At 39.5% G+C, this 23350-nt stretch overlaps 1 protein-coding gene across 2 annotated transcripts; it reads left to right on the top strand.

The window, feature by feature from the left end:
- Positions 1-4632: 4632 nt before the first annotated feature.
- Positions 4633-22654, top strand: DPH7 (diphthamide biosynthesis 7). Of its 2 annotated transcripts, XM_044661201.1 has the most exons (10): positions 4633-4822; positions 5047-5054; positions 5693-5819; positions 8178-8265; positions 18267-18361; positions 19004-19176; positions 19559-19631; positions 19865-19930; positions 20227-20399; positions 21276-22654. In XM_044661201.1, the coding sequence occupies exons 1-10, from the start codon at positions 4668-4670 to the stop codon at positions 21728-21730; spliced, it is 1413 nt and encodes a 470-aa protein (XP_044517136.1). In that variant the 5' UTR covers positions 4633-4667; the 3' UTR covers positions 21731-22654. The 2 variants fall into 2 exon arrangements, with proteins under 2 accessions (XP_044517136.1, XP_044517135.1); XM_044661200.1 differs by lacking the exon at positions 5047-5054 and having other exon boundaries at positions 4633-4907; positions 5674-5819.
- Positions 22655-23350: the final 696 nt, after the last annotated feature.

Genomic DNA, 23350 nt, shown 5'->3' with positions numbered 1-23350 from the left:
TTAAATACCAAGACAGACTGAAGAGAGTTGAGTGTAAGTGGGGTAGTTCAGGGACGTGAACAGTCATTTTCCCTCCCTTCTAATGCACTGGTCTTTTCCAATGTACTGCTGTGTGCTCCATAGGGACTCCCTGGGTAGGGGTCTAGACTTGACAATAAGGTCAAGTTTTTTTACAGTATATTATGACAATGTTCTACTTCTTGGATTACCTAATACCTGCTTTATAAGGCTTGTAGGAAATCCTGATGAAGGGGAGTTGAGTTGTTTTTTAAATTTTTATTTTGAATATTTTCCCATAGTTACATGTTTCATGTTTTTTCCCTCTTCCCAAACCCCCCCTCAGCCACCTTAGCCGACATACAATTCCACAGGGAGTTGAAATAAATGACTAGTCACTGGTTAGTGACCAGTGTTTTGTATGCTTTCCACAGTCTTCTCATACCTTCATTTCTCATTGGTAATTAGACTGCTCCCTAACTTCTTAGATGTCATCTTGTTCACAAATGTCCCTTTTCCTATTTGTAAAAGGCTCAATCAGCTCTTGAGTTCCTAGATGTTAGAATCTGTGGCAGTGGGCTAGGTGTTCCTCTCAATCTCTTTGTTAGTTTGACTCTAGTTTGAGACTCCAGCTTTAGCATGAGAGGCTTGCTTAGCATCTAGGACCTAGTTTTTAATGTCACATAGAATTAGCAAAGCCGTGATGGAGTGACCTGAAACATAAGACAGTAGTAAAGAAGAGGGAAGTTGTCTTTTAAAATGTATTTAAAAGGGGCAGCTAGGTGGCACAGTGGATAGAGTGCCAGGCCTGGAGATAGGAGGACCTGGATTCAAATCTGGCCTCAAGATACTTCTTAGCTATATGACCCTGGATAAGTCACACATTTGCCTAGCCTTTGCCCTTCTGTCTTGTTAGGACAGAAAGTAAGGGCTTAATTTTTTTTTTAATTGTATTAGAAGTAATTTTGGTATAATGGACTTGAGATCAGAAGACTTAGGTTTTGAGTCCCTCCCTCCTAGACCATTTGTGACCATAGTTTCCTTATCAGTTAAAATGGACTAGATTAGATCTCTAAGGTCCTCTTTATATCTTTTATTCAGTTGAATTTTGCTCCCTATAAATACTTTTTCATACTATTGTGGCAATGTTACAGAATTGCACTTTTGTGTCAGTCTTTTCAGTGAAAAACTTTTCTACATTTTCTTTTGCTCAATATCTGACTCTTTGTGACTCCATTTGGGGTTTTCTTGGCAGAGATACTGGAGTAGTTTACCATATCCTTCTCCAACTTGTTTTATAGATGAGGAAATTGAGGCAAACAGGGTAAATGACTTGCCAGTATCACATGACTAGTATCTAAGGCCATATTTGAAAATGTCTGGCATTCTATTCACTGCACCACCTCTCTGCCCCCTGCATTTCCTGTTAGCTATACAACAGTGAAGGTGAATTGTGAAAAGTAGGTATTCTGGAGTTGAAGTTGAAATTCTTTACTTGAGGCAGTTGAGGTAGGGTTGGGGTCAGGCAGGGAAGAAGCCTATGTTGAGGTGATGATGAGATCATTGTGTTCTAGGAAGGGGAGTTACTTGTCTTAGGGTGTGCATTGGTGATCTATAATAGCAGAGTCAAGGTGTGGGTGGGTTCTGTACTCAAAAAAGGATTTGTCTTTACCCACTAACAGAGCTCAGACTGGTCTAGCCAAGTGTGTGACTACTTGGGAGAGTATTCAGCAAGAGGAAAAACCATCAAGCTCAACATTGTTACCCATTACTTAACGGATCTTGGTGGCTGAAAGAAAACTTGTGGGTGCATTATTTCTGCAGATAATTTCCCAAGTTCTGTATTTCATCTAGGAATCAAATTAACAGCTTCATTCTACAGGTAGCCATAAGAGATCATAAACACATTCATTAATGTCTCTGGTATTTGTAACCCTTCCATACATCCAGTTTTTTCTGCTTATTCTCTGTTCTAACCCTCTGCTTTTGTACAAATCTGGAAGGAATACATGATGTACATATATGAGATAAATATATGTATATATTATAGATGTACATACATAATATATAAAATTTCTAACGTAAAGAAAATGGGCATACTTGTTAAGCAGCAAGATGTTACAGTTACTGGAAGACAACAGAAAGGACAGTTTTTTCCCCTATATAAATATTCTGGCATAAAAACAGGAAGCCATTGGTGCATAGTGAGTTACATATCGGTGACAACGGTGGGCTCTCCAGGGTTTACATGAGTCAACTTTTCTGAATTACTGATACCATCTTCCCTACCCCAACCTAAAACACTACTGCTATTTCCCTCATATGTTCTCTGGAAAAGAGCACTGGGCTGGGAAGCAAGGAAAAAATTTTAAAATCTACTTCCTTTTGTCAGGTTGGGCATATTTTTCCCATGTATTCAGTGGGGAAAACTACTTTTCCCCTCACTTGTAAGGATGATCAACTGAAATGAAATATGAAATCCTGGAAAGAAAGGCAAGTTGAGAATTATACTTGTTTTCTGTTTAATATGTTATCCATACTATCTTCTCTTTTATAAAGTTAGACTTTGATCTTTTTAGCTTTACAGAAAGTGTTAACCAGAATAGTATTTTCAGATCAACAAAATGTAGAATGTGCAAAGGTTTTCCTAGTCTTTTCCTTCTAAAAGTCTAATTTTAATGGCCTCAATTTGGACACATGCTGCAACTGAACCATCCATAATGAAACTCCATTGCTGGGGATCTCATAAGGCTTTCCTTTCCTTGCAGTGCTGAATCCCTCTTCCCCAGTTTGTGGGGGAGGAGAGCTCAGCCAATTTATAGGTCAGGCAGCTCCTCTTGATGTTCAATGTTTAGTGATTTGTGGAGCTGCCCAGGAAGCTGTTGTGTCCAATCAGATTCAAGCTTCATGGTTATGCAGGTGATCAGAATGGTTGCTGCTGTTTGATAGGAATGACTAGATGAATCAGCCAAGGACTAGCATTGGCCTTGATGGAAGGGGACATGAGGTAGGAATGGAGATGAACCAACTTATAAGTAGCTGTCTAGTCACTGAGGCCCACTTGTTGAAAAGAGTTAATATGCAGGATTAGGAGGAGAGGACAAACTGGTTTGGCAAGAGGCAAGTAATTATGGTTCTTCATGTGGAAGGGAAGCTATATACTCCCACGGTGTCTCCTGTGACTTCCTGTCTGAATTTGGGGCTCTGTAAAACTACTCTCAATACTATCCTGGACTAACAGAGGCTTTAACTAAAGTTAAAATCTCAAGGTCTTTATAATCTTTTCCTTCTTATTTTAATACCTTGATACAAGTGCATCTCCCTTGGCATTCTTATCTTGTTTAGTGAACAGGACGAGTCTGGGCGATTTTAGGATGTTACTCTAACCCTGGTGAAACATTATCTTTTGTATTAATTTTTATTATATATTTATTATTTATATTAAAAGATGAGCTACTGATGGTGAATGGAAAGCATGGTCACTCTGGACAAAAGAATGCTTTGAGAATTGATGTGAAACTGGATCCATATCTGTCTCTAGGTCCTGTGGCTGGAATGACTCCAATGAATTTTGTCTACTGATGGCTGGGCCCAATGGAAATTAAGAAATAGAAACCTAAAGGCATGATTCCAAAACATGTTATGGTTACATCTCATGTAATCACAAGGATCTCCAGTGTCCCAGTCCCCCTCTCTCAGGGTTCCTCCTGTCTTCTGGGATGCTTTCAAGGTTAATTTAGAGGCAGCTCAGGGCAGACCTTAAAGTACTATATGGATGTTGGTTATTTGATCATTATTAATCACAGAGGCCACATTACCCATCAGGTACCCTGTCTTCCAACTCCATACTTCAGGAAGAGGGTCTGCCTGCTGGCAGTCGTCAGCCCTGGGTTCTAGCAAAGAAAGCATGGCCCTCTGGATCTCTTCTCCAGCCACAAGGACGATCCCTCAAGGGAAAGGGGTCCATTTCCACCTCTACTTCGGCCTCCTGGATTCCTGCCCCTATACCCTTCTAATACCCTCCCCGGGTTTCTTAGAAAAACTTAGCTCTTACCACTCGTTTAACGTAAGTTCCCAGGAAACAGTTTGCCCTTCTGCCGCCCCCACCCCTAAGGAACACTCCCACCAACGAGCCAGCACCGAGCATGCACGCACACAGGTATCGCCCAAAGCGCACAGGTGGACCCGCCAGGTTTGAACCTGGGTGTATTATTAGCCCAAGGGTCTGGGACTTGCAGGCAGACAGATGGGAACTCCTTCGATCAAGGAAGTCCGGCGTCTTGTGACCCGGAAGCAGTCGCGGAAGAAGTCAGCTACTCCGCGTGGAGACTTGCGAGGGCTACATTCGTAGGCCTGGGGTCGTACGAAGGACTGGGTCCCTGCGAACTAAGGCCTTTCGGCATTCTACAGGGGCCTCCAACAACTCAGCTTTTCTGGATCAAGGAACAGTACTGGAACGTGGGGTCCAACGCCAAGCCCCTCCCTTCTGGTTCCTACTTCTGCGTCTTCTGGCCCCGCCCTCTCCGGGTATTGGCTCCTCCCCGCTCTAACCCGCCTTTCTGGGTCTAGCCCCGCCCGTTCGTGCTCTAGTCCCTCCTCTCCTAAGTCCGTCCTTCCCTAGGGCCCTCCAATCTGACTTGCTTTCCTTTCTGGTCCTCAGATCCTTCACCATGACCTACCACTTGCACCTTCAGCGCCGCAGTCCGTTGTCATCGATCGAGACCGTTCAGGTGATCGACACCGAATACAGCGCAGACACTGTGGAGTGGTGCCCGCTGGAGGGCTGGAGGAACCTGCTGGCCTGTGGCACTTACCAGCTGCAGACGTTGGAGCCCAAGGTCCAGAAGCCCGAAACCACCTTCCAAGAGGAAAAGCCCAAGGCTGATAAGCAGGAGGAGCAGCAGGGAAAGGTAGGGTGTCCGATGGATCTCAGTTCTAGAGAGGTGGTCTTCTTCTACAGCCCTCCCATGCTTTTGTGCTCTTAAGTGACCCCTTAAGGCTCCCACCTCCTGGGAAGTCAAGGACTGATTCCTGATGACCGCGTAACAGCCCAAAGGGTTTATTCTTTATAATAGTTTCTGTGAGTAAAGAAATTTAAGCCCAGAACAGGATGGCTGATATGATTGAAGTGGGATGGACAGCAGTTTGAGGATAGACCGGTCCACTGTGCCATCTGCACTAAGAACTCAGGGACATAGCTTGAAAATTCAAAGTAGCATAGCAAAGTTTTAAAAAATTATGAATTTCAAAAGAGCATAAAATGGTCTGATTAAGTCCATAAAAGGCAGTTTAATTTGAAGGGAAACTAGTCTTTTTTTCAGAGGATACAAGCCTAACTTTTTGAGATTTTAGTAAAAAAGAATAATCATATACTTGTAGAATTCATTAGCCAGACAGAATTCTAGGTTAGCTAGGCCATAGGTCTAACAGTAAGGAAGTTCTTATGTACCTAAATGCCTGTGTAAGAAACAAAACTCCTTACCTTGAAATATAGTTTGCATGGTAGTTGTTAAGGGACGGAATATTGGCTTCTTTTCCTTCTTTTCTGTTTCTTCCCAACTTTTGCTTTGATCCTGGAAAATTTTCTTTCTTTGTTTTTTGACCTCTTTTTCCAGTTTTGGATGTGTCACATCTATTAATGATAAATAAGAGAATTCTCTCTTGTGTTTCTTATAGACTGGAGTAGTGAACACAGATGAAGTTATGGAACCTCAGGTCCGTATGGGTCGTCTTTACCTGTATAGTTTCAATAAGGATTCCACTGATACCCCTGTTACTGAAGTCCAGAGGAAAGATGGTGCTGCTATTCTGGATATGAAATGGTATGTACAATTTGAAGGTGCCCAGAATTCTTTTGGGGAACCAGGAGCCAAACAACCCTAACTTCTTTCCTGCCTTCTAGTCCAAAACAGAAATTATTTTTCTTCCAAAACCCTTCCCCTTTCCTAACTTCACTGTTACAATTGAGGGCACCATTATCCTCCCAGTCACTCAGGCTTTGTCTAGATATCACCTTTGACGCCTTGCTTCATCTCACCCCAGTTCATCCAGTGTTTTGAAGTCTTATCAATATTGACTTTGTAACATCTCTCACATGTCCTCTTTCCTCCTCTAACATTGCCGTTACTCTGGTGCAGGGGTAGGCAACGCATGGCTCTTGAGCCATATCTGGCTCTTTTGAGGGCCAGATATGGCTCTTTCTGCAGGAGCCATAAAGTCAATTTTTTTTCAGGCGCTGTTACAGGAGCGCACCCTGTGAGCACTGTACGGCTCTCACGAAATTACATTTTAAAAAATGTGGCATTTATGGCTCTCACGGCCAAAAAGGTTGCCGACCCCTGCTCTGGTTGCCGTCTTCTTATACCTTTCACCACCATTTTAACTGACTTTTTCCCATGCCTGGCGTCATGCTCTCCTTTCTCATCTCTGCCTCCTCTCTTCCCTGGCCTCTCTCAGGTCTCAGCAAAGTCCCATGTTCTGCAAGAAGTCTTTCCCAATCTCCCTTAAGGCTACTGGTTTCCTTCTATTGATTATCTCCACTTTAATCCTGTCTGTATCTTATTTGTATATAATCATTTGCATATTATCTCTCCAAATTAGAAATATGAGCTTCTTGTGAGCAGGGATTACTTTTTGCTCTTCTTTGTATCTCAGTGACTTAGCATAGTGCTTGGCACAGAATAGGCATTTGATAAATGTTAGTTGACTGACTGCATGGTGCAAGCCCTCTTTCCATCATGCTTAGATTATCAAAGTATCCTTTTGGTTGGTCTAACTGCCTCTGGGTCTCCCCACTCCTGGCAGTTGTTTCCTCAGCTACCAAAGTGATCTTCCCAAATCACAGATCTGACTATGTCACCTTCTACTCCCTATAGCTTTCTAATTCAATTGAACTCCTATGACTGTTCCTTTAGGAGCAAGAATAAAAATTTTTTGGCTTTTAAAACCCTTCATGGCCCTCCCTAAATTTCCAGTCTTCTTACTCCTATTCCCCCTACACATATTTATTGATCCAGTGACATTGGCCTCCTTACTGCTCACAAATAAGACTCTATCTTCCAAATTTTCGCTGGCTGCTGGTTCCTAGAATGCTCTCCTTCTTCATCTCAACCTCCTGCATCCTCAGGCTTCCTTTAAATCTTAGCTGAAATCATATCTTTTATGAAAAGCTTTTCCTGATGCTTCTTAAATGCAAGTGCCTTTTCTCTAAGATTACCTCCAGTTTACTCTATACATATGTGTAAATTTTGTATATATGTGGTTGTTCATGTTGTCTCCCCCCCTTACAATCTTAAGGTCTAGTACTGTTTTTACCTTTTTCGTACAGTGACGGGCACATTATAAGTGGTTAATAAATACTTGTTGACTTGCTAACTGACACAATTCCAGTTCCTCAAGGCAAGGAAAGGGTAAAGATAAATTTCCTGTCAGCATTTAGAGGCATAGCAGGTATGGAGGGATACCCTAGAGCAGGAGTCGGCAACCTTTTTGGCCGTGAGAGCCATAAATGCCACATTTTTTAAAATGTAATTTCGTGAGAGCCGTACAGTGCTCACAGTGCATGCTCCTGTAACTGTGCACTCCTGTAACAGCGCCTGAAAAAAAATTGACTTTATGGCTCCTGCAGAAAGAGCCAGATATGGCTCAAGAGCCATGCATTGCCGACCCCTGCTCTAGGGCCATGTTGGCAAACCTGTGTTTGGGAATGGTCTGCTTTGTTCCCCATCTCCACAAGTGCCAGAGGCTATTTCTCACATGACCTGTCCCTCTGCCCAGCAGCCCAATGGGAGCACTTCCTCCCTCTCCTGACTAGGGTAAGGCAGGGGGTGGGAGGGGTTCATATGTGGTGGGAGGGTTGCAGTTTGGGCATTTGGTCTCCAAAAGGTTTGCCATCACTGCTCTAGGGCTTTGCTTTTCTCTATCCTGTGTATTTCAACTGTGTCCACTAGGTGGCACCTAAGATATGTTTTATTCTCAAGGTTTTTGGCTCCTTTACAAAGGACTATTTTTTCCTTTGCTTCTTAAGAGAAATATATACCATTTCTTTGCATAACTTTGGGCTTGCATTTTATTGCTGTTGCATGGGATGCTCTGCATCATTTTCTGCCCTACCCTTCATGTATATACTTGCTTCATCCTTTTTATTTGTGAATTAAGGTTGGTATTTTCTCTTTCCCAAGGTCCCCAGTTCTAGTTGATGGCCATGTTATCCTGGGATTGGCAGATGCTACAGGATGCATAGAGCTGCTTAAAGTGGTGGAATTAGAGGTCAGTTTCTGGGAAAACTAAGCCTATGTGCTGTATTTTTGAAAAGACTAAGGGCAAGTACACTTAAATATTTTGAGAAAATAAGATGTGAACTATGTTTAAAATTTAAATAAAAGAAAAAGGGAAGGGGTATCTAAAAATTCCCCAGCTTTTCAAGTGTGAGGACCCATTTTTAATAAGAATTTCAGAATCTTTCTCTCTATCCATGATAACAGTTAAACATTTGTATCTTTTGATTGAGAAAATAGTATCAACAGAATATATTTATAACTGGAAGGGGCCTAAAAATTTCATCTAGATGGGGCATTTTGGTGGCTCAGTGGATTGAGAACCAGGCTTTGAGATTGGAGGTCCTGGGTTCAAATGTGGCCTCAAACACTTCCTAGCTGTGTGATCCTGGGCAAGTCACTTAACTCCCATTGCTTAGCCCTTATTTCTCTTCTGCCTTTACCAATATACAGTATTGATTCTTTTTTTTTTTTTAAACCCTTACCTTCTGTCTTAGAATCAATACTGTGTTTTGGCTCCAAGGCAGAAGAGTGGTAAGGGTAGGCAGTGGGGGTCAAGTGACTTGCCCAGGGCCACATAGCTGGGAAGTGTCTAAGGCCGAATTTGAACCTAAGACCTCCCATCTCTAGGCCTGACTCTCAAACCACTGAGCTACCCAGCTGTCCTTATACAGTATTGATTCTAAGATGAAAGGTAAGAGTTTTTTTTAAAAAATCACCTAGTTTACAGTTGAAATTAAGTGATTTGGAATAAATATCAGAGCTGGGATTCCAATTGAGGTACTTTCTCTATCTAAATCAGGCATTCTTTTTACTCATCCCAAAACACATAATGACAAAAATACTCCTCCAAATTCAATCAGTTTCAAATGGCTTTGAATTTTATTAAGGAAAATAGCTTGCTGTGCTTAAGAAGTCAAACTATGGAGTGCTGAAGTTGAGTAAATAGATATACAGCCAGAGAGAAGTGAAAGGGCTATATATTCATATTTTGGATTCATCCTCATAGACTTGATAGTTGAAGCACCATGAGTATATGGAATCCTTAAAGAGAGGAGATATAGAGAAAAGAGAAGAAATATCAGATTGAGAGATTTATACTTTATGATCTCCACCAACTCTAAATACTATGATTTTCTCTTTGAAAAGGAGGAATAAAGAGAGGTTCTAAGAATAGAAACCCAGGAAACTGAAACCAACAAGCAATTTGAAAAGTTTCTACTGTGTAGAAAGCCCTATATTTTGATACTGAAGATACAAAGATAAAACAAACAAAACAGCCTCTGTCTTCAAAGAGCTTACATTCTACTGGGTAGAAATAATAGGGAAACAAATATGTTCATACATTAGGGGTTCTTGACCTGGGGGTTTGTGAACTTGTTTTTAAAAAATATCTGATAACTGTATTTTAATATAATTGGTTTCCTTTGTGTTTGTGATCCTTGTGTTTCATGCATTTAAAAATGTTATTCTGAGAAAGTCTTCACTAGACTGCCAAAGGGTTTTATGACACAAAGGTTAAGAATCCCTAACATATGTGATCATTTTGAGACTAGAAGGTGTGGGGGGTGGGGGGGTGGGAAGCACTAACAATTAAAAGGACCCAGAAAGACCACTAGTAGGAATTGGCACATAAGCTAAACCTTGAAGGAAACTATGGGGTCATAGAAGTGGAGATTAAGAGGGTATACATCCTGCCGTAGGAGATGTCCACCTGTGCAAAGCCCTGACACAGAGATGGAATGCCAAATTTGGAGACAATCCAATAGGTTGGTTGGAGTAGAACTTGAAGAATTGGAAGAGGAGGAATTGAGCACATTCAACAGGGCATGGAAAGGCAAATGGAAGAAAGATTATGAAGGACTTTATTTTATTTTATTTTATTTTATAATTTATTTTATTTTATTTTATTTTATTTTATTTTATTTTATTTTAACCCTTAACTTCTGTGCATTGGCTCCTTGGTGGAAGAGTGGTAAGGGTGGGCAATGGGGGTCAAGTGACTTGCCCAGGGTCACACAGCTGGGACATGTCTGAGGGCGGATTTGAACCTAGGACCTCCCATCTCTAGGCCTGACTCTCAATCCACTGAGCTACCCAGCTTCCCCCTATGAAGGACTTGAAATGCAAAACTGAGGAATTTGTACTTCATTCTGGAGATAATGGGGAGCCTCTGAAGTGTTATATTTTTTTTTAACCCTTACTTTTTGTCTTAGAATGGCTACAAGGAGGGGCAACTAGGTGGCTCAGTGGATTGAGAGCCAGGCCCAGAGATGGGAGGTCTTGGGTTTAAATCTTGCCTCAGACACTTCCTAGCTGTATGACCCTGGGCAAGTCACTTAACCCCCATTGCCTAACCCTTACCACTCTTCTGCTTTAGAACCAATACACAGTATTGATTCTCTTTTTTTGTGTGTGACTTTAAACATTTTAATTAATTAATTTAGAATATTTTCCCATGGTTACATGATTCATATTTTATCTCTCCCTTCCTCCCACCCTCCTCCCATAGCCAATGAGCAATTCCTCTAGGTTTTACATGTGTCATTAATCAAGACCTACTTCCATATGATTAATATTTGCATTAGGTTGATAGTAGAGTCTACATCCCCAACCATATCCCCATCGAACCATGTGTTCAAGCAATTGTTTTTCTTCTGTGTTTCTACTCCCACAGTTCTTTATCTGGTTGTGGATAGTGTTCTTTCTCATAAGTCCTTCAGAAATGTCTTAGATCATTGTATTGCTGCTAGTAGAAAAGTCTATTACATTTGATTGTGCCACAGTGTATCCATCTCTGTGTATAATGTTCTCCTGGTTCTGCTCCTTTCACTCTGCATCACTTCCTGGAGGTCATTCCAGTTCACATGGAATTCCTCCAGTTCACTATTCCTTTGAGCACAATAGTATTCCATCACCATCAGATACCACAATTTGTTCAGCCATTCCCCAATTGAAGGGCATCCCCTCATTTTCCAGTTTTTTGCCACCACAAAGAATGTGGCTATAAATATTTTTGTACAAGTCTTTTCCCTTATTATCTCTTTGGGGCATAGTATTGATTCTAAGACAGAAGGTAAGGATTTAAAAAAAAAAAAAAAGAATGGATATGGATACATGGATACAAGATCCAAGGCAGAAAAGCAGTAAGGTCTAGGTCATTGGGGTTAAATGACTTGCCTAGGGTCACATAGGAAGTGTTTGAGGTCATATTTGAACCCAGGTCCTTCCAAGTCTAGTCTTGGCATTATATCCACTGAGCCACTTAGCTGCCCTCTGAAATGTTATGAGCAGTGGCATGATATGGTCTTTGCTTTAGGATGATTATTTTGACAGCCATGTGGAGGACAGAGTGGAGAGGAGAGATACTGGAAGCTGAAGTTGAGGTATATTTCTGGGGAAGAGGTGAAAAATAAATTATCTGTATGAGCTGAAAAAGAAGAGAATAATTGAGTGGTGAGATAGACTTGACAAGATTTGGCAACTTATTGGATATGTAGAGTAAGGTGTTTGCTATTTGTGGCTTGTTGAATTGTGGGTGTGGGAGAAAGAATAAAGGGCAATTTTACTGATTCCCCCTTAATGCTGGTATCTTCCCTCTGAGATCACCTCCAAATTTATCCTGTTGGTATCTTGTTTCTACATAGCTGTTTGCTCATGGTCCCCCCATTAGATAGTGGGCTCCTTGAGAGCAAGGTCTGTCTCTACTCTTCTTTGTACTCTCAGTGCTTAGCAAAGTATCTGGCATATCGTGGGTGCTGATTAAATGCTTGTTGACCACCTGACCAAGATTGCAAGCCTGAATGTCTGGAAGGATGGTCATGCCCTTGAAGAAACAAGAAATTTAAAGGAAGGGGGCAAGGATTTTGTAGAGGAGATGTAGAAACGGTTGAGTTTGAGATGAGACCTGATGATATTACAATGAAGGAGATAGAGAAAGAAAAAAAGAGGGCCTAGAGCCACATTGGTGAAGATATGTGGCACTCTTGTGCAGAGAGGCAGCCCTTGGGGAGCCCTTTTTTTCAGCTCCAGGGGACATTTTTTGCATGATCCACCCCTCTCTCTAGCTGCCCAAAGCATAACTTTCTCCTTCAGCTCTCTCAGGTAATGTGAGGGGCTCACAGACTATTTCAATTTGCCCTCTGGTCACTTGAACTCTTTAAAGGTTGACCAATGTTGGCCTAGAGCCTTGGGTAAGACCCAGGATTAGAATATGGGAATGTGGAAGCCAGAGAGTACAGTAATGGAAGAATGGCATGTCAATGCTGTTAAATGCTGCAGAGAAGGTTGTGGAAGATGAGGACAAGGCCTTTGGATGTGGCTTCTAGGAAGGGCATATTGCTGACTGTTCAGTCACAGTTTCAATAAAGGAATGAGGATGGAAGCCAGAGCCCAGGTCCTCTCTACTGCAGGCCTAGTACTGAGCCACCTGCCTGACCCTCTTAAGAAGAGCTTATTGATTGAATTAAGTTATCACAGGAAGAGTGTAACTGAGTTTAGAGAGGGTCATTACCAGAATGTTGGCTATCAGCTTATTAATTTCTTTGGCCAGAACAATTTATGAAGACAGTCTGCATAAGCATGTAGGGGTTGCAATCTACATCAATGGAATGTTAGATGCTTGAAGTTTTGAAGTATTTACAATATGAGTATAGTGTAGGAGTTCTTTTTTTTTTTTAACCTTACTTTCTGACTCAGAGTTAATTGACTTGCCCAGGGTCATATAGCTAGGAAGGTCATATTTGAACCCAGGACTCCCTGACTCCAGGCCTGGTACTCTTATCTACTGAGTGATCTGTCTGCCTTCAGTGCAGGGGTTCTTAACCTGGGGTCCACAGACTCTTAGGGAGTACATGGATAGATTTCAAAAATCTGTGAACTTGTTTGGGAAAAACGAATTACATCATTATTTGCACAGATCTATAAATGATATTTATCATTTCCTTTCATTTTAAATGTAGGCAATAATACTTTATTTTGAGAAGGAATTCATAGAATTTCCCAGACCGCCAGAGAAGTCCATGACATAAAAAGATGAAGAACCCTTAGTTTATAGGAAGGAACTTTGGACTTGGAGTTAGAAAAACCTTAGTTCTTTCTTTTCTGCTTAATTAAATGCACTGTTTCCCATCCCTCAATCCTGAGACTGAGCTAGACTAGCCTTCTCTCTCTTCTTTTCTCACACAAGGCATTTTATCTCCATTTATACTTGCCTTCTGCCATTCCTGGAATGTACTTTCTTTTCACTTCTCTTCTTCATGTCTCATGGAATCCTTTACTTTTTTCAAAGTACTACCTTCACCAAAACCATTCAAGTGCTACCTTTATGAAAACAATCTTTCCAACTTCCAATATTCTCCTTCCATAATTACCTTCTCTTTATTTTTCATTTATTCTGTATGTACTTATGTTTATATGTTTTGTCTCTTTGAATAGAATATAAACTTTGAGAAAAGTAGGGATTATTTCATTTTCTTTTTATTTGTACCTCCAGGACTTTAGTATAATAATGCCTATTCAGCATTTAGTAGGTGCTTAATAAATGCTTGTTGATTTATTGATTCCTGCCTTTCACACACTTATTAGCTATGTGACTCGTCACACTTTCTTGTGTGCCTTTTTCTTATCTACAAAATGGATAGGATGATATTTTGTCAAAAGCTTTTTTCTGCATTTATTGAATATAATTTTTGTTACTTTTTTGTTGATATAATCAATTTTGTTAATAGTTTTCCTTTTATTAAAGCCTCCCTGGGAAAAAATCCTGTTTTTTTTATTTTAATTTTTTTTGACTTTTTTATTTTTTAGAAAAATTTTTTCCATCGTTGCATGATTCATGTTCTTGCTCTCTCCCACCCCTCTACCCTCTGTAGCCAACACACATTTCCACTGGTTTCTTCATGTGTCATCAATCAAGACCTATTTTCATATTATTGATAACTGTTCTAGGGTAGTCTTACTATTAAGAGTCTACATCCTAATTATGTCTGCATCAACCCCTGTGTTCAAGCAGTTGTTTTTCTTCTGTGTTTCCACTCCTGTAATTCTTCCTCTGAATATGGGTAGTGTTCTTTTCCATAAATCCCTCAGAATTGTCCTGGGTCCATTATGCTGCTAGTATAGAAGTCCATTACATTCAATTTTACCGCAGTGTATCAGTCTCTGTGTACAATGTTCTTCTGGCTTTGTTCCTTTCACTCTGCATCAATTTCTGGAGGCCATTCCAGTTCACATGGAATTCCTCCAGTTAATTATTCCTTTGAGCATAATAGTATTCCGTCACCATCATATACCACAATTTGTGCACTGCTGGTGGAGTTGTGAATTGATCCAACCATTCTGGATGGCAATTTGGAATTATGCCCAAAGAGCGTTAAAAGATTGCCTGACCTTTGATCCAGCCATACATACCATTGCTGGCTTTATTCCCCAAAGAGATCATAGGGAAAAAAACATGTACAAAAATATTTATAGCTGTGCTCTTTGTGGTGGCAAAAAACTGGAAAAAAAAGGTATGCCCAATTGGGGAATGGCTGAAAAAAAATCCTGTTTTGTCATAAGGTATTTTGTTATAATGTTATTTCTGATATACACATTAGACACTCTCTCAGAGTGTGTGTGTATGTGTGTGTGTGTGTGTGTGTGTGTGTGTGTGTACACTACTCACACATGAAATACAAGAGCTAGAGCCCTCTTAGATATTTTTCTTCCTCAGAAATAGCATTTTATAGAAATCAAAACAACTCTGAGGTACCACCTCACACCTAGCAGATTATCTAATATTACAGCAAAGGAAAGTAATAAATGTTGGAGGGGATGTGGCAAAATTGGGACATTAATGCAGTGCTGGTGGAGTTGTGAATTGATTCAACCATTCTGGAAGGCAATTTAGAACTATGCCCAAAGGGCTTTAAGAGACTCTGCCTTTTGCTCCAGCCACACCACTGCTGGGTTTATACCCCAACGAGTTAAAAAGGAAAAAGACTTGTGCAAAAATATTTATAGCCATGCTCTTTGTGGTGACAAAAAATTGGAAAATGAGGGGATGCCCTTCAGTTGGGGAATGGCTGAACAAATTGTGGTATATGCTGGTGATGGAATACTATTGTGCTCAAAGGCATAATGAAGTGGAGGAATTTCATGTGAACTGGAATGACCTCCAGGAATTGATGCAGAGTGAAAGAAGCAGAACTAGGAGAACATTGTAGACAGAGACAGATATACTATGGCACAATCGAATGTAATGGACTTCTGTACTAGCAGCAATGCAATGATCCAGGAGACTTATGAGAAAGAACACTATCGACATCCAGAGAAAGAACTGTGGGAGTAGAAACACAGAAGAAAAACAACTGCTTGATCACATGGTTTGATGGAGATATGATCAGGGATGTAGACTCTACTGCAAATATTAATAATATGGAAATAGGTCTTGATCAATGACACATGTAAAACCCAGTGGAATTGCTCATTGGTTACCGGAGTGGGGTGAGAGAAGGGGAGAGAAAGAACATGAATCATGTAACCATGGAAAAATCTCCTAAATCAATTAATTACATAAATAAACTTAATTTAAAAAAGGAATAGCATTTTAGGGAACCTGCAAAAAAAAAAAAAATAACCCCAAACCCAAGCAAAACCAAGGAAGTAAGAGATAGTGATAACAGTGCTTCCAGGAACCAGAGCACATAGATGTAAAAGGGTAATAAAATTATTACTTCAGTCACATGTTTGGGGAGGGGGACAGTTAAAGGAATGATATAGTGATTTATTGTTTTTTTTAAGTTCTTGAGTAGGAAAGCTTTTATTTCTCCTCATCAACTCATCCTTTTCTGGTAAGAAAGGATTCAGGCTAATACTAAGTGTAGGTTAAAGTCACAGACTAATTTACCTCAGATCACTGAAGAGCTATACTCAGTTGTTCAAGTTTTTAAAAATAGGTGATTTCAGTTAATCCTTTATAGCATAAAACATTGCACAGAATCTCCCTTAAGAAGTTAACAGAATCTGTATGACCCTGGGCAAGTCACTTAACCCCCATTGCCTAGTCCTTACCACTCTTCTGCCTTGGAACCAGTACACAGTATTGATTCCAAGTTGAAGGTAAGGGTTTAAAAAAAAAAAAAGTTAACAGAATCAGTTATTAGTCTGTATGAGCTTAATACTATGGCTAAAGTGAACAATGACTACTTATTCTTCTACTAGAAGCAACAACATATATATGCATATGTATATATATTAAAGTCCTTATTTTCTGTCTAAGAATCAGTTCCAGGGTAGAAGAACAGTAAGGGCAATTGGTTAAGTGACTTGCCTATGGTCAAACAGCTAGGATGTGTCTTGACTCCAGGTTTGAATCTCTACCCACTATGATTCCTAGCTGCCCCTCTTTGTGATATATTGTGGTGGTAGTCTCCTGGCTAATATTTTATTTAGGATTTTTGTGTCTAAATTCATTAATGAAATTGGCCTATAATTTTCTTTGTTTTTGTTCTTGCTGGTTTCAGTATCAGCACTATATTATTAACAGGGTTGTTGCAAATAATGTTTTAAAATACTTTGCAAACCTTAAAGTTGTGAAAAGGAATTCTTTAATTTCTTTAGTTTAACAGAGGACCTGGAGGTCCTCCTACCATAGAGATGTGTAGGGTTTAACTAGCCCACAGTGACAGAAAGTAGGAACTGGGGAGTCCTCTGCTGAGCCAGTGTCAGTTGATGACAGTTACGTGAGTCAGTTGCTGACAGTTGTTCAGGCAGTTGCTGACAGGGCTGGCAGTTTCGGGGAAGTTGGCAACTGGCTGTGAGTTGGTCATTGTGGGTTGGTTGTTGGTAGTGTGGGTTGGTGTTTAATTGCCGGAATATAAAGGCGAGCCTGAACTTACTGAGAGGGCTTTTGGCTTTAGCCTTTGAAGGGCTTTTTTTTTTTTTTTTCTTTAAAGGGCTTTTTGCCTCTGGGATCTCTGGAGAGCAGGAGATCTGTCTCATAGGCAAGGATTTGCTGTCATTTGGCTACTGACAGTTTGGGCTGCTATAGAAAACTGATTGAAGGAATGAATGAGTGGTAGCTGTCTATTATTTTAGGGAGTTAGGTAGTTAGTGAATCATTTATAGATAGTGTAGTTAGATAGGCCTAGTGTTTTCCAGGCAAGAAGAAGCTGTCCTCATAAGACAGTTAGAAATAGTTATTAGGAATTTTATGTATATTTATAGGGTATAAGATAAGTAATTTTTCTTGCCTCTTTTTTATCTTTCCCTCCTTTACTATATTCTTTTACTATCTCTATTATAATTAAACTAAATAGTTAATTGTTAAAAGCTGCTAGAAGTTTTCTTTTCTCTGGCTTAAAGGGATAATATTAATTTACAAGTCTACTATATTTTCATTAAAACTCTACTATATTTTCATTAAAACTTAAATTATTAAAAGCTGCTCTCTTATTTTGTCAAAACTTCTATTTTAACCCTTATAAAGCACAACATAAATATTATCCAACAAGCAGTTAGGTTTTTCTAGGACAGTCTGATCCATTTGTCTCCTATCTGGTCAACTCAAACCAGCAAGTATTCTTTTATTATTTGCACCTTATTCATAGAGATTCATACATATACAACTGAAAGAGATCTGGTTCAATCCTCTCACTTCACATGTGATAAACCAAGGCTCAGAGAAGGTTAATATATGATTCCCCAAGGTCATACAGTTAATGAATAAATGACTGAGCTGGGATTTGAACCCAGGTTGTCTCTCCAAATCCAGTGTTCTTGTGACTGCGCCAAGGTACTTGAAACTGTATATTTTCTCTCACCATTCTCATCAGTTTGGATAAATTAATATTTTTTACAGTATTGGGCGGTAATCATCTCAGTGTTTAGCTTTTTTGAACATAGGAAAACTTGTTTGCCTAGATTAAGAGGGAAGAGTGGTTTGTGATTGTGGGATTATTCTGAGCTCATGCTTCCCCCTGATGATAGATTCTTCTTTCCATCTAGTAGAAGAACCATTACAAATTAAAGTCACTTCTTAAGAAGACACTGGGAAAACAATGTATTGCATTGTCTCTAGACTGGTCATCAGGACAAAGTACAAGGTAAACTGCTGGGATTCATTGTCACTCCTTTGAGGGCCAGTTTCTATTCTCAAATAGCTGAATGCCAAAGCTTCTTTACTGTGCTTGCCATTGTTTTTGGTCAAGCAAACTTTGAATTTCAATATCCTTATTACTTAAATAGATGACAGTAATGATGATCTTTTATCTGGAAACATTGATATTTATTATTTTTTGTATTGTAAGTGGAAACTGAGGCCTTCCCCAAATACTGATGTCAACCTCACCCAACTGAGGCTTGGTCTTTGTAGAGAGGTAAAGTTAGTGTGTAGGAATTTTTTTTTAACTGTTACCTTCTGTCTTAGCATTAATTCTGAGTCAGAAGAGCAACAAGGGGCATTAAGCAATTAGGGTTAAGTGATCTGCCCTGGGCCACATAGCTAGGAAGTGTCTAAGGTCAAATTTGAACCCAGGTCCTCCAGACTTCAGGTCTGGTGATTTATCCACTGTGCTACCTAGCTTCCTTTAGTATGGAATAATTTTAAAAGATGGTTTTGTTTTGGGATTAGGACTTTTCCCCTGACACTTCTTATGGTATCATAAGATTGAGATGGGAAGGGTATGATGGGTTCAAATCAGCAAGTAGACTTCACTAATCTTTCCTTATTGACTTTGCCTCTCTAGGACCACTAATCAACCCTTAAGTATGATTGGTAGTGATTCCAAGGGACACCTCCACTTCTTTGCTGTGGATGAATTAAAAACTTCACTACGTCGTATATCAGATTGGAAGGCCCATGACTTTGAAGCCTGGATTGCTGCCTTTGATTACTGGCAAACAAATGTAGTCTATTCAGGTCAGAATTTGGTAAAGGCCATCACTTCCTTTGGCATAAAATCCTTAGGCATTTTAGGGAAACACACTGGCAGTTTTGATCACATGACCATGGATGCAATGTTGGATTATTTGGGTTGCACTTGGTTAGTCAAATTGTAGTCATAGTTTGCCTTCCTAAAGCGAAGGGGAGTGAAAGGAATGGGAAGAATATAAAGGAAAAAGAAAAAAACAGTGATCTCTTCCCTACTGCTCTATAGAGTACTTAAAGTCTATAGGTGAATGTTATACTCACAACTCTTCCTTGGGATTAATTCATCTACCATCTGACAGGTCTCCAAGTTTGGCCCATAATGAGTGTTTTTGTTGGTAGATTCATTGGGTTCAGTTCTCTCTTCACACAGGTGGAGATGATGGGCTTCTCAAAGGCTGGGACACCAGAAGCAACTTGAATAAACCTTTGTTTACCAGTAAGAGGTAAGCTCCCATGGTGCCAGCTGGCCAAAGGCTTGTAACTGGAACCCTCGTAATCAAACTTACATTCTGGGTCATCCATTAATTTGACCTTCTTCACCCCTCCCTGTCATTTTTCTTTACTATATTCCTGGACCTTCTTAGATGGAGTATGCCAGAAAATATGTTTCTGGTTATCTGTATACAGCTTGCTCATTTTTGCTTTCTTTAGACTCATGGACTGTCTTTTATTGCAGACATTCAATGGGTGTGTGCAGTATTCAGAGCAATCCCCATAAGGAGAATATTCTGGCTACAGGAAGGTAAGTCCTCACTTAAGTTGTCTAGATAGCTCATCTTTCCCTCCACTTGAGTTTGGGGTGCTTTAGTTTCAAAGAAGCCAGACCCTAGCTCAGAATTGTACTAAATTTGAGGTGCTTTGGTTTTAGAAAAGAGACCCTTTTCTATATGGGATTGAGAAAGATGATGGGAACTGTGCCTTGTCCTATCTTTTGGGGGTGGGAGGGTTTTTTGTCATCTAGGTGCCTTTTGTACTGCCACTGGTAGTAATTTGGATTTGTCTTTCTCTGACAATTTTGCTGTGATTCATTGGTTTCAGTTATGATGAGCACATTCTCTTATGGGATACCCGTAACATGAAACAGCCATTTGATGATACTCATATAAATGGAGGTGTATGGAGACTAAAGTGGCATCCTGTCTATCATCACCTACTTTTGGCTGCATGCATGCATAATGGTTTTAAGATCCTCAACTGCCAGCAACCTTTAGGTGAGTTGGATCAGGAGCCTTAACTAGGAAGTTGCTAGGGCTGAGCAGCCCTGGAGTATTCTGTAGGCCACCGTAGACCAAGGTCCTTTTTTTGAACCACTTGAACATGAGATGAGCATCCTTATCCCAGGGCAACTATCCCTTCCAAATGAGGATGGTTACAATGATGATACCAGCAGGTCAGGATTCTATTTCTACGAGACCAAAAGGAGAATTGTGGCAGACTAAATGTCTTCCTGTCAGTGTTGCTATAGGTTGGCTGATGGTTAGAGCAGGCCCTTGCACCAGCCTTAGCCCACAAATTTGCTGTAAAGAGTTGAATTCTGATTTCCCCTTTGCTTATAGCTCTTTGCCTAAATGAAGAACACTGTCTTTAACTGCTGTTTCTGGGTACTGTAATTGTTTCCTCCCTTAACTTACCTTAACCACTGAAGACCTATCATAGTTTTAGCCCTTGTCTTTAGTGATGCTTTATCTAGACTAACCACCAGTATCAACCTTTAGGCTTTAGAATGGTAATGAAAAAAATTCTGAGCGTGCTTGAGTAGGGGAGAAAGTAATTTTGTAGGCTTGGTAAAGAAATTGTTGGCTTTTTAATTTGGCTTCTAATTCTCTTTGGCCTTCCAAAGCAGTCTCATTCTTACTTTTTACTTACCTTTTTCTATTATTTTTCTCATCAGCTTTTAACTATTTACCTCTCAGCTCTTAACTACATTCTTCTGCCTGTACTTGTGACTCCTTTTCCTCAGTGCTCTTGGTTGGTTAGTCATTTTGGAGGAACTGATGGGAAGAAATCATTGTTAGCTGGTGATAACTGATGAACTTGACAAATACATAAACAACAAACTTGACTTTTATTGCTTTATTTCTTCTTAGAGGAGAGGAAGGAGGCATCCTTTATTCCTGTGTCCTATATGTCACATGGGTCATTGGCATATGGAGCTGACTGGTCCAGGCTCTGTCTATACACTGATAAACAAATTCAGCATCAGTCTGAAGATCAGAGCAACAGAAATGTTGATATTTCGGGGAATATGAATATACCACATTCATCATCTGCATCCTCTTTTGATACATTAGTTAGTGAAACTGGGAAAGATTTAGCTGGAGAAGCCACAGTTTCTGATGGGATCATGCTGGAGACATCAGCCTTTTTGGTCCCACTGGACCAGGGGTTTGGCCATCTGTCATCTGGGTTTAAGGGGACAATTCCTACAGAGGAATATAAAAATATAACAAAAACTGTTGTCAACCTTTTAGCCACTTGTTCCTTTTATGATCATTCCCTTCACCTCTGGAAGTGGGAAACAAGGTCAATTGAAACAAGTTAATATGAGCAGTTTTCAAATTGATTTTAAAAGGACAGACATTTCCACAAATGAATCTGAAAATACTGGGTTCTTCATTGTGAGGGAATTATATAAGAATTTCCTTATTCCTTATGATATTCCAAATCTGTTTAATTTTTTTAAATGAAATTTCTCTATGTAGTGCTCAGCCACTTTTGGAATAGCCAGGTATAGTTATGAGAAAGCTTCTTTTAATGAATGTCTACTGCTAGGCTTATTGCAAGTCTATTGATTTTTTTCATTGAGTGTTGCCCTTAAACTTAGTGTTCTTGCTATTCAGAGTTGGCTAGGTATTTCTGCTTTGACAGGTATTTCATATGGATCTTAGCTTTCAGAGTTCAGAGTTCCTAGAATTGGTCTTTTCCACCTTTGATACCTGTCAATTATCAAGACAAATTCTTTGCTAAGCCATTTTTATAGCAGAAGACATGAAGTGGAAATTGTATATAGCAGCACAATAAGTTGCTGCTTGTGGCTGTGTGAGACTAAATACCTGATTCTGGAGAAAAATGAGCATTCTAGAAATGTCTTTTACAAAGAACTCTTTTAAAATGTAGCCTTAGGTAGTGATGACTGAAATGTCTGTAGGAGATAAGATATGTCCATTCCAGGTCCATTTGCTCAAATTGTAAAGTTCCTTTAAAATGAAATGTTTTCCTCAGAAAAAATCTTAAAAAACAAATAAAGTTTCACACTCACATCATTATAGATTCTGACCAGCTTCCAAGTTTGTTTTCTGGTGGGTAAGTAGAACTGGCATTTTTACCTCCTCTTTTACTTGGGGGAGGTGGGAAGCAGAGAACATTTTCCCATTTCTTTGTACTCTCAGTAGAAGAATGTCTCTGGTTAAATAGACAAGCCAGAATCTGTGGGTGCCATGACTAAGAGTATATTATATTAATCCTTTTTAATCTGCAAGGCTAGTTTAAATTATACAAGACTTTTATCCTGATTTACTTATTATTTATTTGTATTTATATTATTTCTTTATATTTTTGTTTCCATTTAACACTATTTTAACCCTATTGTAGACTTCATATTCTCCTTACTAAAAAGCAGTAATCCTCAAAACAGTTTGGTAACTGGTTAAATAATAGAGAAATTGAACAGTGGAACAGATTAGGAACACTGCATACAGAAGCAAATGAATCTAGTAGCCTGTGTTTGATAAACACAAAGACCTCAGGTCCTGGGATAAGGACTCAATATTTGGTTAAAAAAACACCCAAAACAGTTGGTTAACTTAGATTAGCAGTATGGAAGAAATTAGAACAAGGCCAACATTTACAACATACACCAAGATAAGCTCCTGAATTAATGAGTACATGACCTAGATATCAAAAGTTATATCATAAATTAATGTAACATGAAAATACCAATCAAGATCTGTGCATTGGAGAAAAGTTCATGACCAAATAAGAGACGGAGAGGATCACAGAAGAAAAAAAATGGATGATTTTGATTACAATTTAAAAGTTTTTGCACAAAACTCCCCCAATAAAACTATGATTAAAAGTGGAAAAAAAAACTTTGATAAAGGTCTTATTTCTAAGATCCTGTTGCCTATATTTATTTGTATTTTTAAATTCCTTAGGTGAGATT

Source organism: Gracilinanus agilis, chromosome 2 (genome assembly GCF_016433145.1).
Source record: "Gracilinanus agilis isolate LMUSP501 chromosome 2, AgileGrace, whole genome shotgun sequence".
In the NCBI taxonomy this organism is placed as follows: Eukaryota; Metazoa; Chordata; class Mammalia; order Didelphimorphia; family Didelphidae; genus Gracilinanus; species Gracilinanus agilis.
Note: the sequence above shows the minus strand (reverse complement) of the source record. Positions and strands in the feature narration are given on the sequence as shown.

Bases quoted from the DNA above. Each gene is read 5' to 3' on its own strand.
- DPH7 (XM_044661200.1), top strand. From the start codon at position 4,668: ATGACCTACCACTTGCACCTTCAGCGCCGCAGTCCGTTGTCATCGATC. The intron at 8,266-18,266 runs GTCAGTTTCTGG...TCCATCTAGTAG, and splicing joins TTAAAGTGGTGGAATTAGAG to AAGAACCATTACAAATTAAA. The intron at 18,362-19,003 runs GTAAACTGCTGG...TTGCCTCTCTAG, and splicing joins TCATCAGGACAAAGTACAAG to GACCACTAATCAACCCTTAA.